Source organism: Paracoccidioides lutzii (assembly GCF_000150705.2).
Source record: "Paracoccidioides lutzii Pb01 unplaced genomic scaffold supercont2.9, whole genome shotgun sequence".
Taxonomy (NCBI): domain Eukaryota; kingdom Fungi; phylum Ascomycota; class Eurotiomycetes; order Onygenales; family Ajellomycetaceae; genus Paracoccidioides; species Paracoccidioides lutzii.
In genome coordinates this window covers 603,272-621,619 of record NW_015440955.1, presented here as the reverse complement: position 1 = coordinate 621,619, position 18,348 = coordinate 603,272, and the positions used below count along the sequence as shown (strand labels likewise).

The 18,348-nt window shown below is 47.0% G+C and overlaps 6 protein-coding genes across 6 annotated transcripts; 3 read left to right on the top strand and 3 right to left on the bottom strand.

The window, feature by feature from the left end:
- Nucleotides 1-401: 401 nt before the first annotated feature.
- Nucleotides 402-1,667, top strand: PAAG_03857 (phosphopantothenate-cysteine ligase; the record flags this gene model as incomplete). The annotated part of the gene is made up of 1 exon (XM_002794218.2): nt 402-1,667. One exon carries the CDS (start codon nt 402-404, stop codon nt 1,665-1,667), a length of 1,266 nt encoding a protein of 421 aa, XP_002794264.1.
- A 708-nt stretch (nt 1,668-2,375) lies between these two features.
- PAAG_03856 (hypothetical protein) lies at nt 2,376-3,785 on the bottom strand (the record flags this gene model as incomplete). The annotated part of the gene is made up of 3 exons (XM_015845088.1): nt 2,376-2,698; nt 2,790-2,875; nt 2,941-3,785. 3 exons carry the CDS (start codon nt 3,783-3,785, stop codon nt 2,376-2,378), a joined length of 1,254 nt encoding a protein of 417 aa, XP_015702177.1.
- Nucleotides 3,786-5,258: 1,473 nt separating this feature from the next.
- On the bottom strand, nt 5,259-6,900 carry PAAG_03855 (ATP-dependent RNA helicase DBP2; the record flags this gene model as incomplete). The annotated part of the gene is made up of 6 exons (XM_015845087.1): nt 5,259-5,575; nt 5,647-5,795; nt 5,851-5,870; nt 5,959-6,194; nt 6,265-6,708; nt 6,759-6,900. 6 exons carry the CDS (start codon nt 6,898-6,900, stop codon nt 5,259-5,261), a joined length of 1,308 nt encoding a protein of 435 aa, XP_015702176.1.
- Nucleotides 6,901-8,321: 1,421 nt separating this feature from the next.
- On the bottom strand, nt 8,322-10,907 carry PAAG_03853 (glyoxal oxidase; the record flags this gene model as incomplete). The annotated part of the gene is made up of 4 exons (XM_015845086.1): nt 8,322-9,695; nt 9,753-10,052; nt 10,110-10,365; nt 10,558-10,907. The coding sequence occupies 4 exons, from the start codon at nt 10,905-10,907 to the stop codon at nt 8,322-8,324; spliced, it is 2,280 nt and encodes a 759-aa protein (XP_015702175.1).
- A 1,448-nt stretch (nt 10,908-12,355) lies between these two features.
- On the top strand, nt 12,356-14,086 carry PAAG_03852 (pantothenate kinase; the record flags this gene model as incomplete). Its single annotated transcript, XM_002794213.2, has 4 exons — nt 12,356-12,637; nt 12,799-13,081; nt 13,184-13,688; nt 13,759-14,086. The coding sequence occupies 4 exons, from the start codon at nt 12,356-12,358 to the stop codon at nt 14,084-14,086; spliced, it is 1,398 nt and encodes a 465-aa protein (XP_002794259.1).
- An 871-nt stretch (nt 14,087-14,957) lies between these two features.
- Nucleotides 14,958-16,819, top strand: PAAG_03851 (phosphatidylinositol:UDP-GlcNAc transferase PIG-C; the record flags this gene model as incomplete). Its single annotated transcript, XM_015845085.1, has 2 exons — nt 14,958-15,441; nt 15,537-16,819. 2 exons carry the CDS (start codon nt 14,958-14,960, stop codon nt 16,817-16,819), a joined length of 1,767 nt encoding a protein of 588 aa, XP_015702174.1.
- Nucleotides 16,820-18,348: the final 1,529 nt, after the last annotated feature.

Genomic DNA, 18,348 nt, shown 5'->3' with positions numbered 1-18,348 from the left:
AAACGGACCGCCGCAATCTGAGGGGTATCAGTCAAGACCCATCTTATGTATTGCAGCAGAAGACGAGACTGGAAAACAATTCAGGACGTGTTTGGTTGACATGGGCAGGATAAATTGAACTTGTTGTGTGCTGTATACCTCTCACCTGAACCCGATGGTGCCCCACCTCGATCGAAAGCCCTCGCAGATTTGATTTATCAGAGGACTTCAAGGTGTGGTAGCATCCGAAAGAAAGATAGAATCCCATTCCCCTTAGAGGGAGAGAAAATACTATAGAACTGTCTTCATTTGGACTGTCACAGTACTTCTGTGTCCCTGCTCAGCACCAGCTTCCCAGAGACAGTGGGTGGCGGGACTTCTTGGCGAGCGGCGCATCTCTGTCCCTGACGACAACATTCAAAATGCCACTACCCAGCACCAAGGTGGAAGACGTCCCGCCAACTGCGGTAGAGTCTGATTACTTTAAAACCAATCCACCACCACGAGATCTCCAAGCTCACCGCGCCCAAGCCGAAGAATTCGTAAAGCTTCATTTAGCAGCAAACAGACGTGTGGTCCTGGTCACATCCGGTGGAACCACCGTACCCCTGGAGACACAAACGGTGCGCTTCATCGATAATTTTTCTGCAGGGACACGAGGAGCCACTTCCGCCGAATATTTCCTCCAAGAGGATTACGCAGTGATATTCCTGCACCGCCAATTTAGCCTTCTCCCATACTCGCGACATTACAGCCACTCAACAAACTGTTTCTTAGATTTTATGGACGAGGCGGAGGCCCCGCCGTCGTCATCTCCAGAACATGATGTAAGCAATCCAGATCATGGTGCCATCGTCGTCCGCCCGGAATACCAGGATGAAATGCGTAAAGTGCTCCGCCAGTACCGCTACGCGAAGCAGAATCACCTCCTCCTGCTCATCCCCTACGTAACGGTGACGGAATATCTGTACGAACTCCGCTCGATAGCCATCGCCATGCGTCCTCTGGGCTCTAATGCTCTTTTCTACCTCGCCGCGGCAGTCTCTGACTTCTTCATCCCGCGCGATCGCATGGTTGAGCACAAGATCCAATCGTCGAATGAGACGACACCGCCGCCACACGTGACGCACAGGCACGACATCATCCCGGCCGACGACATATACACAGGCTTCAACGACCCACAGCCCCCGACACACGGGAAGAAACTGATAGTCGACCTGGATCCTGTTCCGAAATTCCTCCTCAGCCTCGTGGACGGCTGGGCGCCGCAGGGAAGCATGATTGTCAGCTTTAAGCTGGAAACGGATCCATCGCTGCTGATTTCCAAGGCGGAGACAGCGCTGCAACGCTACTCGCACGACCTTGTCATTGGCAATCTGCTTTCGACGCGCAAGTGGGAGGTTGTGTTTGTCAGTCGGAAGCCGAATGGGCAGATCTCTGAGCACTGGATACGGATTCCGAAGGCGGCGACATCACATGCACCCACGGCGAAGCTGCTGAGCTCAAATACGCGGCCCGTTGCGGGTGCGCTTGGGGAGAAAAAGGAGGGTGGTGGGGCGGTGGCAGCGCAGGCTCATCCGGATCAGATGGTGGAGATTGAAAGTTTGATCATTCCGGAGCTGAAGAAGAAGCATTCAGATATGATCGAGGCGGCACGTGCGGGGAAGAAGCGGATGGATGTGGTCTAGTTGGCTGTTAAGAGTTGTATGTGTGGTTCTTAATCTTGAACTTTTTGAAATTTTGAGACACATTTATTATGATAGATACAGCCCGTTAATGTTTTATTTTCTCTGATTATAGTATTAGATAAATTCATGTACAATTGCCATTTGAGTATCCATGCTACTAAACCAAATTTGAGAGATTGATAAATCAGGCTGATTGATATTTCTTGTGGTGTGGAATTTGCTTGCGGAAAACAAGAACTAGTGGTGTTGATGAGATACAACCTGGTTTTGTCAGAGATCAACTACTATTCTCTTCAAATAGGTCCCTCAACGACTGTCCCATTCCCAGCTTCAACCTTGTTATTTCTCCATTTTCTAATATCATAGGCTAAACCTTCAACTCCGGATACATAAACGCGTGAATCAAATAGTGTTTGTTCATTCAACAGGTGCTTCCTGCAATAAGGATATCAACACTGACACCCTCTGGTCCCACACAGAATTTAAGCAAAATCAATTTCAAAACATCCAGAACACCTCCATCCCATCAATTTCCAGCGCAGGGAAATATGTGACTTGAAGCAATGATATTAACGATGGAAGAGAAAGAAAGAAAGAAAAAGAAAAAAAGGAAAAAAAAAAAGGAAAAAAAAGGAAAAAATATTAAAGCTCACCTCCGCCGACTTTTCACACTCACGAACTTTACAAGAGCTGTAGCAGTATATTCTTCTAATCGAGCGGGGGAGCTTCCGGGTCCTCCATACACTGGTCGACCCTCATAATCCGTTTACCTGTATTCTTCGCAATTTGTATCACGTCTCTCGTGTACATTACTGTATCCTGACTGAGGAAATGCATGACCACCAGGTCACCACCTCTATCTACGTCATTCTGGAAAGCTTCAACCTGTTTTTCGGGGGTGGGAGTTCCAGCCCACAACCAGTCTTGGATATCAACACTCCAGTGAATGATATAAGGATCCTTGATGAGTGCAGCAAGTCGTTGGCGGGTACGCGCTCCAATGATCCCATATGGCGAGCGGAAGTATCGAGCTAAGAAATGATATGATGAGATTGATTTCGTAATAGAGATAATTTCGGAGAAGGGAATGTCATGACGAGGAGGAAATTAAATTAGGCTTACTTGTAAATCCCAACTGCTCCTTGATTATCTGGAGACCTTTAGAAATTTCCTCATCAATCTCCTCGATCGTTTTGAGTTCTTCCATTCTGTTTATTCGTTAGCAGGTGGCAAACAGACTATTTAATTTATCCCTAGACTGAACACGACATACGGAGGATGTGACCATGTATGCAGCGCAATCTGGTGTCCCCTCGCAGCCATATCTCTATAAATATCACTCCACCCGGAGCTAGGAACCGCTAAACCATTTCCGACTGAGAAGAATGTCGCATTGATCCCTTCTGAGGTCAAAATTTCCATGATCTGCCGCCCCAATTCGGGGGAGCCATCGTCAATGCCAAAAGCGAAGGAATTCGGGCGCTTGCATCGCTGCCACAGAGTTCCGGTAGGTAACTTCTCAGGAATTGGGAACCCATCCGGCTTCGTCGCAGTGATTTCCACTTTTGTCACTTTCAACTTCTCCAGCATGTAGAAACCTTTAAACGACACGGAAAGAGAACGTGTATAGTCGATATTGAAATGTGAGATGGGGATATAAATGTTATTGCCTTGCATGTACCTGCCCGCCTCCACGTCATCCCACGTTTCCGGATAGGGGTTCTTTAAGGCGTCACACTGGGCATTGTTTTGGCTCAGGGAAACGGTAAAATGACTTCCACCTTCACAGACGATGTGCAGAAACATATCCTTGTAAAGGGTAAGGTCGAAACATGATGATGAGAGCTGAGTGTGGAAGTTCTGCTCAGCATTTATGGGAAAAAGTTTCACATAACCGTTTCCCCATTTTATCGGCATGTCCTCACCAATACCATGCCAGACATCTAGGTCATTCCGGCCCCCATTTCTGAACGTGTCGATGACAAGGACGGGATCCTGTCCAGAAGGTGCGCGTGGATGTGGAACATGGGGGACGGTAGAGGCTGCTACGGCCGTCAGGAGAAGAGAGAGAACAGTGCATCTGCTGGAGAATAAAACAAAGACACTGGAGAAGCCCATTATCGACGAAGATATCACTTGTCGTTCATATAATATGGAGAACATTTGTAGTTCTGGCCAAATAACCGGGGGTACCAGTTTTTAAGTGAGTTCCCTCACCACCTGGGCAACCAAATCCCACAGTGAATTTTTCAGAAACAGGATGAACTCCAATAGGAGCACCTCAATAGTCGCTACACGAGTGCAAAACAGACGTGTATCGATAACGCAGGAGAGAGAGAAGTAGGCGAGAATATGAAGAAGTGAAAAAGTGTCCATGGGGTATCATATCATATCCATGGGTGTAAACAAAGGCAGGTTTACAACAAGGTAAAAAATGAGCACAAGCACCGAGCAACAGCATCCTCCTTCCTGCGCGGGACATCTGTCCTCGTCTCATAGCAGATGCAGAGCAACGGCTGGGAAGGTGCCCTTGGGGCGCCATTTGCTGATATTTCCGCAGTTGTTCCCCTGGGCCGTGGCCATTCCTAACGTATCAGAGGGGGGATCAGAGAGCATTTTGATACCTGAAAAAAAGGATGGGGTTATGGATAAGGTAACCTAATCGCTGCAATTCGAGAGGTCAAAGTAACCTTGGAAATGAGCAGCAACCTGAACCTTGTAGGAAGCCACACATAGTTTGGCTAATTGAGGGTGATGTGTTTGTGTTGTGTTCTCGCAGGAAACGGCGGTGAAATTCCCTAAATAACAGCCTGGGCCCAACACTGGTTACTTTGTAACAATCAAATTCCGCTGGATAACTCAACAGGTACCGAGGTTGTTAAAAATGTATTTCCCCTAACCTCAGCCTGCCTGCCGAGGTGGTAACCTCAAAATTACAAACAAAAATAAAACAAACCTCTCGGGAAATTCAACAAGCCAATTCCAACCACATCCATCAACATGTCTGAAGCCCATTCAATCGAACAGCAAGTTGTTGAAACCATACAAGCCGGAAACAGCAAAGTACAGAAATAAGGGAAACAAACATTGAAACAATGCCACACCCCTCACCCCTCACCCCACATCAGAAATTCAATACCCCTAAACAATGTTTCTTCTCCATTTCCAATCCACAGTGACAGTAGTCGTCGAAGTCCAACAAGGAAGAAAACAATAATCGAGATAGCAATTGTCGAGGGTTTGCCTCTTTATTGTATCCAATTTTTTTTTTCTTCCCCTCCCATCTTATCCTCCATTTTTCAGAGAGTTGAATTGCAAGAAACTTATCTGCTTTGATGGTGTTTGTGGAAGAGCGATGGTGAGTGTCAAGAAAGGTATGGATATGAGTAAAACGTTAGAGCTGGCTGTGTCGCGATAAGCCTTCGATAGAAACAAGAGTGTAGCGTTCATAAACACAACAAACGGCTGTCATCACCCCTGTCGAAAAATGCCGTTTGTTCAGGTCCAGACATCTGAGTGATATGTCCACCCCTTCGGTCACACCACCTACGAATAAATGTAGCCGTTCCCCTCCAACAGAGCTAGCATTTATCATGTAGCCCCACTGGTTTCCGGGTCCCCTTGCTTAGACGGTTTCTCCTCTGCAACATTAGCAGCTGCTGCAGCACCCCATCCATTATTTGCGGCAGCAGAGGCATCACCACTGTTGTTGTTTTGGCTATCATACTCATCGTCGGTATCGTCGTTGAAGGTGATTTCTCCCTCTGATTTCTCAGACTCCAGGAAGTCTGGAATAGTCTGCTTGCACTCCAACAAGATCTTGACCAGATCCGCAGCAATACCGCTGTTACGCTCGTGGCTGTAGAATGAAGTAGCCACTCCTTCGTTTCCAATACGAGCCATGCGTCCTAAAAGGGGAAGAGGGGAAATTATACCGTTAGCCAAAGATAATAATACCACTCTGATTTCAGAGCCATACCAAGACGATGAATATATTCCTCACTTCCTCCGTGGGTGGTGCTCGGCAAGTCAAAATTGATAACATGCATGGCGTTTCTAATATCAAAACCACGGGCAGAAACGCCAGTAGCAACCATGATGGGGCATTTCGCAGTTCTGAATGCACGCCTACATATGCTTGTCAGTATTCCTGTATTAGTCCAAAACCCCGGATATAACTCACAGAGCATCCTCGCGTTCGCTCTAGTAGGTCAGAATGGATAGAAGTGTTCGGTAGCCCCATATTGTATAGATAACCATCGATCAAATCGGCCTGTGCCTTCGAATTTACAAAAATAAGAGAGCGCGAGGGCGGCATGGGGAGAAGGAGATCGTAAAGGGCCTTCTTTTTCAGATGATCGTCCACATAAACGATCTTCTGGCTCACGTTCAAATGGGAACCCCCAGCACGCCCGATGCGAATGCGAACGTGGTCGGCTGCAAGAAATTTACGAGCAAGTTCGCGATATTGCTTGTTAAAAGTTGCGGAAAACATCATATAGCGATGATCAGCGTCTTCGTTGGTATCTATATGACGTGTTGTTAATTTATTCCTTCGGTTTCTCTTCATTAAAAGATCAAAGGGCATAAAACATACCACCACCAGACATCAACTTGGTCAACTCAGTTTCCCAGTCAGAGTGAAGCATCTCATCTGCTTCATCGATAATGGTGTACTTAACACAATGGAGGGAAAGAATAGGCGGCTTCTCCATGAGGTCAAGGAGACGACCAGGTGTCCCGATGAGCACGTCACAACCCTTCTGAAACTCAATACACTGTTTGCGGACGGGTGCACCACCATATAAAACACAGGGACGCAGCATAGAGCGGTAGCAAAGGCGGCAGGCCTCGTCGAAGATCTGCGTGGATAACTCACGAGTTGGAGCAACAATGAGAACCAGAGGCTCTGCACGAACAGAGTCCAAAGCCTCGTTGAACCCGTTGCCCAAATTGGGACTGGGAGCCGCAAGTTCCTTTGCTTTGCCCATTAGCTTGGACAAAATGGGAATCAAAAATGCAGCGGTTTTCCCGGACCCTTCTTTGTATCAACAAGATTTAATTCGTAGATTAATGAGGAATTTGATTTACCGGTCTGAGACACAGCGATGAGATCATTTCCAGTCAAAATGGCCGGGATGGAGTACGCTTGGATCGGGATAGGGAAATGATAGCCACATAGCTTGATGTTTTCACGCATGACGGGGTGCAGTCCAGCATCATCAAAATACATCGTCTTGTTAGAACGCAAATTGGTCGAACATGTTGGAGGGAACTTACACTCTTGACAGGATCAGGCTAATGGGTAGTTTCAGCTTCTCCCTTGATTTCGCGGAGTCTCGAAGCAATCAGCTTTGCACAATCAAATCCCAAACATTTTAATAGTATATACCGATCAATGTGATTTCCCACACGATTGATTAATTCATTCCGGAACAGCATTTTCTCCAATTCTTCGTTCCGAGGTCCAACATCACCATATACCTCCTTCCACTCATATTTGGCTGCGCTGGAAGCCCACACCGGGAGCTCAGTTGCATCACCGCCGTCAGCAGGTTTGGACTCACCAGTGTAAGCATCATAACGTCAAAGAGTAAAGAGAGAAGGGTGCGATACGAAAGCGTCTAAGAACCTGAAGCAAGAAGAAAAACTCTCAAGTTTCTAAGAAAAGCCGAAGGAAGACCATAGAATAAAGAGGAGAAGATTGTGATGAAAGAGAGAAGTGTTCTCATGTGTTGCGAGTTTTCTGGTCCTCCGTTGCTAGGGAGGCGATGTATGATTGTGCTTCACAGGCATAATGTCATCATGAATTTCATGATGGTGGTGACGATGATGATGATGATGATGATGATGATGATGATGTGTGTAAAGAGATACATAAATCACTTTCAGAAGAATAAAAATACTTTAAATCTGCTTCCGTGCACAGAAATCAAAAAGAAAACGATTATAAAAATGAGAATATATATCTATCTCATAATTTCAGTAGCAATGCGTGGAACATAATATTTCTCTATGTAAAGCGCATCGCAAAAAGACGGATTCTTCTGCCATAATGGATCTGAGAAGATATCGTCCTAGGCCCAGAAAAAAAGGAGATCCTTAAAGACTCTATAGAAGTCAGGACAGCGAAATTCAGCCAAGGATTCTGAGAAGCTTTTGTGAAATGGGGTACATTGGATGTACCCCGCCCGGCAAATCATTTCTTCAGTGACATACACCTGATAGTTATAATTCCGTGGTTCGATTCGTTCGTTCTAGGGTCGGATGATTGATTCTCCGGCCAACTAGCTATGTAGTTAACTTCGTCAACAAACTTAAGAGGGAACGGAGGCCCTTTTACAACCCGGAATCTCGAAGTTAAGATAGGAGGAGCCTGATCGCCTATAGTAATGGGTGAGAAGTCCGGACATGATAGCATTCCAGTTGTTCCATTCTCAATTCAGTAATCTCGAGTCTACCATAAACTAGGAGGTGTAGAGTCGTGCAGAGCTTCCGGAGAATGATGCCAACAAGATGCGGCCCGACATCTAACCAAATTTCTCCAGAAAGAATACAAAGTATGAAGGAGCGAGAATGAAAAGGAACAAAGGAGGATAGTGGATAAAAGAACGAAGGTAAAAGAAAAGAACCCCCAAGCACCAAATTCTTCACTTAATCAACTTCGACCATAAGAAACTGCCCAACGCTGGGGATCCCATCAACCACGATATACACCACGTACGGCCCAGGCGGCGCAATATTGCTATCCGGAGGCATCTTAGCCTGAATTCTCTGCTTCTTGCGACCAGGTCGAAATCCTTCGTGTTCCAGATATAACATCCGATGTCCCATATGCAAAGAGTGGGTTACGAACCCGCCATGATAGAGCACAACACGCACATCTTGAGCTTCCCCATGGGCCCTGAATTCTACCGTGAACTGTTTGCCATTTGCCGGTAGACGCTTATTAGACAAGACGACACCAGATGGCCGATTTTTACCATTTTCTTCCAGAAGATAGTGTGGCGTGTATATCTCTACTCGGAACTCGGTCACGTATGCTTGCTCCTCAATATCCGGGTTGGCTACCAGAATAGGTTGTTCCACGGGGTTTGATCCTGCAATCATAACTGAGCCATCCAGCAAAAGAAGTGCAACAGAGTGGTACATCCGTGGGATTTCAGACTTTCCCCCGATACCCCACCGATGGCCTGAAGGAGCTTCTGGGTCGTAGACCCAGGCATCAAAAGTTGGGTCTTTGGCGATGCCAAATCCTTGCGAACCACGGTTGCAACCATTAACCCAAAGTATCATGCCATCAGGAAGCATCATTCCTTCCACCATTACTCTACCTGCGGGCATCAGCTCCATCTCCCACTCTGGATCTGGCGAGAGGGGTTTAATACGTCCACAACTTGGATCGGTTGGGCTATCTATCTCGACAAATGCTCCCCCACCGCATATTACAACTTCAGGTTCCCATCCTTTTTTGGCGCTAAGAGGAAGAAGAACACTTCCTCCGGTGTTTGGATACGTACGGTAATCACCTGGCAAGTCAGGCAGTGTTTTAACTGTCTTTCGAGCAAATGCATCGAAAATCTCTGCCGACCGCGACACAAACACGAAAACAGTACCATCCTTTAAAAGATGGAGAAATGGGTACATGAAGTAAGGTTGGTTTCGCTCGAGGATAGGAAATATGACGCTTTTACCATCAGAAACCCCATTCTTATCGAGTGATTCGTACGTCGGGTTGTTATTTGCGATTACGGATGGGTTGAGTCCATTGAGACTACCGGAAGCAACGAAGAGCGAGCCGTCACGAAGAATCTGAGCACTTGCATACCATCTGTTCGTCGAAAGCTGGTTGCCAGGCTCCTCCCATGAGGCTCCATCCATCGTGTTACTGTCCAGCGGTCGTGTTAGGTATCGGATTGCTCGGAACCCGTCACCAACCGTAAGATCCATTGCCAACGGCGAGTTCCCACCAATGTTAACCAGCCGCCCGTCCATCAGAAATGCTCCACCAGAGCAAAAGGCGTTTGTCTGTTATCATGTTAGCGGTGGAAGAACTGGAATAGCAGATCCCTGTATTGTCCTAACCTTATAACTTAGAGGCACCACCTCGTTTGTTTCTGGGTCATATTCAGATGAATACGCATACTGGCCATTGGGTAGCACCAGCTGTGTATAATTTTCGACCTTGTCGACGAATACCACTCGCCCGTTACTCATAAGAGCTGCGGACATTGCAGGAACCCCAGACTGACCAACCAGTCGAAAGTTCCCGCGTACTGTGCCTGGCTGATATGTAATGGGACTAAGTGTTTCGAAAAGATTCTGTTGCTCACAGTCCCCTGACTGACAACCAGGACCACAATGGGACGAGGAGCTTCCACAGAACTTAAAGAGTGTCAGCCGAATTTCAGCCATCAAGATCTCTTCCATAGAAGAACTTACTCCATATGGGGAACAACAGCTTCCTCCAGGCCAGGCTCCGCAAATTGTATTACCATTTTTTGGCCCACAGAGACCATCAGCAGTTTGCTTGAGTTCCATGGGCTTTGCTCCTATTTCCTGTTGCCTCGGTTTATTCTCACGGGCCAAGCTGTTCTGCAGCTTTGGATGTGGATTCACACCTTTGAGAGACTCGATCAAAGCGTGGGTATTAGCTCCAGATATGGCCCTCTTGTGCATAGCTTCCATTTTAGAAGAACTTTATATCACTTGTTAGTTGGTTTGAACACGGTTACACAAGGAGATCCGATTTGCGATCGATATCCTGCATTTCATGGCTCTTCTTCAAATATCTCTTCCTCAATGCGGGAGAAAGCAAATGCAACATCCACACAGGTGTGGATCTCACGAAAGTTTCTGGCTCAAAAAATATAGGATCGAGAAAACATACCGAGATTGTTTAAGAACATTGACATGCCTTGTTAACCGGTTTCCTGTAGCATCAGCAGGGCCACCCTTGGAGTAGCAGACATCATCTTCGACCTCTCGTCGCATCGGCCCCACCGGGTCAGTTGTCAGGGGTGGGGTCGCTGTTACAGTCTCCTGTGTCGGCGAAGGAGATTTTTGAACTGTTGATATTGTTGATACTGGTGGTCCGTCTGGTCCATTTGTGGTGTGGCGGTGATCAACCTCGCATCTGGGAGAGCAATAATAAGCGACTACAGATGTAGCAATGAAGCCCAGGATCCAAAATGGGATACTCACATTCCGCGCGGCGAGCAATACTGTCCACGAAAGCATCCTTGAAACGCTGGCAAAATTGGATCACATTTAAGCGGGGGGTGGTCGAAAAGAATGTGTGCATTAACCCAGCAGGCTAGAAACAGAAGGCACAGAGATTTCATCTTCTAATGACGGAAGAGATAACCTTGAGAGTCCGAGAATGATACTTGGAGAGCAATAAACCAAAGACGGGAGATTTGATAAAGATAGGTGAGAGGGAAGCGGTCTAGAAATGCTCTCAGAAAGGTATATCGAGTTCTGCAGCTCCCTGCAAAGCATTTAAAAGGGGATATGCCAGAAGGTCCTTTGGATATAGCAGAGACAGCATGGATGAGCCCTGTTGTTGTTTGTTGTTATTGTTGATGCTGTTGATGTTGTTGTTGTTGTTGTTGTTGTTGTTGTTGTTGTTGTTGTTGTTGTTGTTGTTGTTGAGAATTATATGATTTATTCATATGCCATAGGATGCACCAAATTCCATCCATGGGTGATCCTCTGGCACACCTGCAACAGTTTCATTGTCAACGCCATCAAATCATCCGTTTGCAGGCGACGTTAACTGCAGTCGCGTGTTACTCAGTTGGCGTAGGGGAAAGCAGCCACGATGGAGGGGAGATATCAAACACAAAGCCAAGGGCGAGGGACACAACAAGCAGAACACAAGGGGAATATCAGCCGGGGTTTGTTCTGAGAAACGACAGAGGAGCAAATTGAGGCCAGCCACAGTAAGTAAGCAAATAATGGCACATTTATATCAGGCAATGTATGTGGATGCATACATCCGCGATATAGATACAGATATGGATACATCTCCAGCTATTCAACTTCAGGCCTGTAGAATTCTTCATGCTGGCATAGTTTTCGTAGCATTGAAAGTACCGAAGCACTGTACAATTTCAAAAACATTGTTATACCTACTGCTGTTGAATTAACCATAGACACCAATAAACATGATTTTTTTTTTAATCAGTTAATAACATTGCTCCAAGCGCTGGTGTAGCTAGTTAATCCATATAATTGAATAAACCAGCTCGTGGCTGACTTGATTTATCGCCCGTTGCCCAATGAGGAGCTCAGGATGAGAGGTGCCGCACGCAAGAGAACACCACATCCGTTCCAACGGGTTGTCAGCGACAGCCAAAATCTCAACATAATATCTCTCCGCAGAAACCTGCATTGCTCGATATGTGCAGCGTTGCAAGCACATAGGTCCCCTTCCGTCCCGAGTCCCAGACCTCGTTTCCTCGGCCTCCAATCCTCCTCCACTTCCGATTTCCTCGGCGCCATCCATGAACACCCGGCCAGAAGGAGATATACGCCGTAAGCGTGGGCACGGCGACCACACACGATCTTCAACCAACCAACCGACCAACCAAACAATCCGCACCAACCAGCCCCGACGAAAGATCTCTGGATAATGACCGCCAAATACTACCATCCATCGCTTTTCCTCCTGCTTTTGAGCCGCCATGTATCCCGACAGAAGATCCCACATTGAGCCGGCTCCCGCTCCGCAGCTCAGGCATCGCAAGTCGTACTCTGAGGATCGCGGTTTTGCAGGATGCATCGAGGAGGCGATCACGAACCCTGGCTCCGTGAAAATCAATGCTAAGGGCGCTTTCATTGTCAGCGAGGAGGAGGAATTGGGGTCTTCTCCGAATAATGGCGTGGCAAAGGATGGTGTCTACTATGAACGGAAGGACATCCGTCTGCCTCATCAGACTGGCGTCGTCAGCCATGTTGCGGTTGATGTATGTCATATTATTCTCCCCTCCCTCTCCCCGCTTTATAAGCCCGTCAACACCCAGAAAGAGGGGAGGGAAATCCAAAAGAAACTTGAAGAAAATCGACACCCCTTTTACGGAAATAATTTTCATCCTATACAAAGACTAACTCCGGACCTCTCTCGCAGATCGGAGGCTCGCTGGCAAAGCTGGTTTACTTCTCCAAGGAAATTGATTCACCAGACAACGGAGGACGCCTGAATTTCATTAATTTCGAAACTGATCGGATTGACCTCTGTATCGATTTTATAAAGAAACTGAAAGAATCTCACGAGAAGAATTATGCTACAGATCCAAGTGAGCTGTGTGTCATGGCCACGGGAGGTGGTGCGTTTAAATACTACGACCATATGAAAGAAGAACTTGGCATCAATGTGCTTCGAGAGGACGAGATGGAATGTCTAATAATTGGTAAGGAACCCCCCAACCTCTTTTTTTGCCCCCTCCATTAACAGCCTATGAATACATTGACCCTCTGGTACGGATTGATTCTAACAATGGCGCCTTCATTAGGTCTGGACTGGTTTATCACCGAAATCCCGAACGAAGTGTTCAGCTACAGCGAAACCCTTCCAACCGAGTTCTTGGAGCCTCGACCGGACGTCTACCCGTATCTACTTGTAAATATAGGCTCGGGGGTGTCGATGGTCAAGGTATCCGGACCAAGACAGTTCCAGCGTGTTGGAGGAACCTCTCTAGGAGGTGGCACCTTTTGGGGCATAATGTCTCTGTTGACTGGCGTGCGGACTTTCGATGAAATGCTAGCCATGGCGGATCGAGGCGACAACAGCGGTGTTGACATGCTCGTTGGAGATATCTACGGCACGGACTATGGCAAGATTGGATTGAAGGCTACGACTATTGCTAGCACTTTTGGAAAAGTGTTCAGGATGAAACGGCTCGCCGAGCGTCATGCTGAGGATGGAGGGGGGATGGCACACCACGACAGTGATTCGGATTCAGACCCTTCTCAGTTCAGTCATGAAGATATGAGTAGAAGCCTTTTATACGCAATCAGGTATGCATCCTTCCCACTTGCTGCTTCCTTCCGTCATTAGACTTGCAATCTGATTTGATATTCCACATAGCAACAACATTGGCCAAATCGCCTACCTACAATCCGAAAAACACAAAATAAAGCACATCTACTTTGGTGGATCCTTTATTCGTGGACACCGCCAGACGATGAACACTCTCTCCTACGCTATTAGATTCTGGTCTAACGGAGAAAAGCAGGCGTATTTCTTACGGCATGAAGGCTACTTGGGCGCTGTAGGTGCATTCCTCAAAAGACAACCTGAAACCTGGGGCCGAAGAAGGAGTATCGAGGAAGCCGCTGCTGCTCGATATTCCAAATACAGAGAGGATTTGAGACGCTTTGCTAGAAAAGAACGAGCAGGGACAGTGGTACCCTGAACCCAACCACGTTCCCAGAGAGTTTACTGTTTTGGTATTGCCTTGTCCTTTCTTGCTATATAAATACACACTCTGCAACACATAGCTTGCAGTTCTCCTTCCCCTGGACTTTTCCTACATCAACATCATCCAATTCTGGTGAATTCTTCTAACTCTCCTTGCTGCACAATTATTATGTTGATGAATCATGCATTATACCTTTACACTTTTGTTTTAATGTGTTTTGCATGTTCTATGGGCTTTGTTGTTCCTTTTGTTGTTTTGAGTGAATCCATACATATGTACCGTTTTTGACCATGAACTGCATTGATTTATTGGATAGAAGTTTTCTTAACTGTTCTTTCTGTTGAGCATTGCAACAAAATTTCACTGATGTGAAAATAAATAAGCATGTATCCATGAGGGTTACAGTTGAATATGATTTTAAAAAAGTCGAACATGTTTTAAAAGGCTGGGCTCACTTTTCTAAAACCATGATCAAATAGTCTTCACCCTCTGCACATACAACCACAAATACATCTCTATTCAACCTCTCCCTCAACACCAGGGTTAGGATTAGGGTTGGTTAAGGATAAGAGTCCAAGAAACATGATAAAATTACTATCTCAGGAACTTTATGGAAATGTGTGTGAGATATGTGGACGTATGACTGCTTTTTATGGCTTGAGATTTTTACACCAACGTTCATTGTGAATTTGCGTCTGGGGATTTCGGTTAGTCATTGCTGATTAATCCTCGCTGTTCAACTCCAAAGGAACAACTTTGAAAGAAAAAGAACAACTCTTCTTCTCTGGCCATTAAGAGCTTCAATTCCATTTCGCGTCAGATGTCTCAAGTGACTATGGCCCTACAATGATTACGGATGCCTCACATGGCTCCCGAAAGCCCCGCTAGCCCCTCTTATCCTTCGTCTGCGTCTCCTTCTCCACGGCCGATAGCATCAACATCCGCCATTCCATCACCGCACTCTACATCGTCAGCGGTAAGGGGAGCAACAGCTAGTGCAGGTGCTCCAGGGCATTCCCTAGCTCCGATCCCCCCTCCAGTCCCAGTTGAAACTCATCCCAATCGCGCCGGTCTAAAACCACCTCCATCCCAACGCCCTCCTCCGGACCCAAACCGGCTTGCGCCTGAAGATTCCAACTACGCCCTTTCTCCACCCCGGCTCCGTCCAATATCCGCAAACAACCATGCTGCCAGCCTACGTCTGCCAGCAGCTGTTGCAGCGCTGAGACCACCTCCTGCAGTGCCGGGGACTGAACCGAAATGGACCGGAGATTCGAAGAGAAGGCTTGGATCAAGCCGGAGAAGACCCAAGGGCGCGTGGAAGAAGTTGTTGTGGGTTAAGCAATCTTGTAAGTCATTTTCTACGCGTGTACTCCTCTCCATGTTTTGGATAGGACCAATGGTCAGAATCTAACCGCTCCCCTCGTGCCCTTTCGCCTTCTAGATCCGGATAATTATACCGATACAGAAACGTTTCTTGACCATCTACAACGTAATCCACGTCTACGACCGTATGACTTTTGGCCATTGGTAGCGGATTCCACCGTCATTGTACAGCATGTTTGTTCGGTTGTCATATTCTCCTGTTGCTTCACCGGGATTTTCCAGGAACGCATCAGTCCAGTGTCGGTCGTGGGATGGGGGAGTATATGCACTATTCTAGGTTGGGTGCTGTGGGATTTCTGGGTAGGGAAAGAGCAGGAAGAAGAAGCCCGGTTAGTGTTTATTGGAGAGGCAAAGACAGGATATGCAGGGTCAAGCTCCGGCTCTTCCACGAGCTCTCTCAAAACATCGAATCAAAATGGGAACCATAAGGAAAATCAAATGCCAAGCCTTGGTTTACGATTATCCACGTCAAACCTCGACTGCCAACAACCGCGCCGCCGGAGCATAGGCCGGAGCATAAGCCTGAGCACTTTCAGCATCAACCCTCACACCACGTCCACGGCCTCTGTCCATTCCGCAAACTCCCCACAATCCCCAGCTTCATCATCTCCCTTATCACCAAACTGCCACGGCAACGGCTCGATCCATTTCCCCTCCTACCCTCTACCTACCAACCACCAGCCGCCTACCAACCCTAGCCCCACCTTCCTTCTCTCCCCGCGCAACCGCCAGCGCCTGTCCACGGCCAAGTCCGCCCTCCTAATATTCTGCGCCCTCCTTGGCCTCAGCCCAATCCTTAAATCCCTCACAAAGTCCACAACCAGCGACTCCATTTGGGCCATGAGCTGCTGGCTCATGGTCATCAATATCTTCTTCTTCGACTATAGTAGTAACGGCAGCGGCAGCGGAACGGGCGGTAGCAGCGAAACCGGCGCCACCGCTGCAAAATTCCCGGCCTCCCTGTCCACAAACGCTGCCGTAATGGCATCCACAGTGCTCGCGTCGCGTTTGAAATCTACCACCCACGTTTTCAGCCTTACGCTTTTCTCCATTGAGGTGTTTGGCTTGTTCCCTGTCTTTCGTCGTCATCTGCGTGCCACCTTCTGGAGGGGCCATGTGCTGCTTACGGGTTTGCTGGTGGTTTTTGCCGGTGCAGCGGTGGGGATTACGATGCGCGGTGGGTATATGTCTGCGATATTAGGGGCGATTATCGGGGGGTTGTCGACTGCGTTGGTTATGGGTGGTTGTAGTTGGTGGTTGATTAGTTTACAAAAATATAAGAATGTGGTAGCGGGTCCTTGGGATCCGGCCAGGCCAGTATTGAGGCGGCATTGGGATTAAAAGGGGTTAGTTGTATAGGGAAGGTGAATGACATAGGCTGGATCCTGATTAAACAAATTTTCTTTCTTTCTTTTTCTTTTTTTTTTCTTTTTTTCTTTTTTTTTTTTTTCTTTTTTTTTTTTTCTTTTTTGTTTGGCATGCATTTTACCTCTTTACTCTCTTTGTTTTGAAAAGGAAGTTCTGGGAAAAATCAGAGAAACGGCGTGGGAATACTTAGAGACCTTCCTGTGTATGAACTAATATAACAGCGTAAGTCAATATTAATTTCTAACTAATTCAGCAACAATGATTATATATGCATGCGGTCGGCCGATAGCTACCTGGGGGGATAATATTTCCTAAATCCTTAAATCATTTTTATTTATTGTAGGGTAAAGCAAGGGTTGTCCTTAGATCTTCCGTCCTTTACTCCCTACCAAGGGAAAGAAACTTACATGCAACCTTTGCCAGCTATCCTCGTACCTTAACCTACTGAACTCCCTGCAGCCTTCTCGCCCCACTCGTAAGTTGCCTCCAATATCTTGTCCGCGCTCTCATATACCTCCCTTCCCAACAACACCCGATAATTGCGGCGCACTTCTCTCCCACTCCGTCCAATGCCGGCCAAACCTCCCCCTCAAACAATCCACTCACCTCCTGATTACCTAGCCGCCCATAAGGCGCCATCCCAGCATGAAAAAAAATCTCATACGGCATAGACCCCAGAGCAAACAGATTTGTTTTCGCGCTGCTATTGCCGGCCGAATCATCATTGAGGTGTCAAGGAGCAGTTGGCGGGCGGCGAGGTCGCAGTGAATCATACCGTGGGAATGAATGAGGGAGAGGGGCTTGTATGGTTTGCACGGCTATGTCTGTGAGGAGGTTGATTGCCTTATAAGAACAGGATGTCCTAACTCTAGTGTAAATTTAATTTAATTCAATTAGTTTTTGTTGGGTGTAGATATTTCAGGTTGATACTAAGAGGTCATAAGAGATGAGTGTGAGATAGTTATGTGTGAGATATGACTAGTGTATGTAGTTTTATTGAGAAGATGTCCCCGATTTTAGCATATTTAAATCAACACTGAAGGTTTTTTCCGGCTGAATTTTTAAACCATGTTCCATGTTTTTGAACCACATTCGCACAGTATTTAACCCCCCCCCCCCCCCCCCGGGGCTCAACACTGGTCCGAATATGAAGTCCCATTACCTTCAAATGAAGAAAAATGTCTACTCGAATCTCTCATTCAAGGATACAAAGCCCAAGAAGAAACTCCTCAAAGAGCACTAGCGTATCAAAATTGACATGGTGCTGCAAGAGGACAAGAGAATGTCGAAGCTTCCCTCTTCAGGTATGCTTTTTGTAGAGGTTAGAGGTCTGCTCATCGTGGCAGACTGCAGATTGGGTGATGTATGGCGGGGTTTTTGTTCTTGAAGAGGATAGCAGGAAGGCCGTTGAAGTTGAGGTCTGTTCCTCAGACATGAGAGGCTGGCTCAGGGTGAATAAGTATGGGGCCTCGGGAATATGAGAGTTATGGAATGGTGAGCTC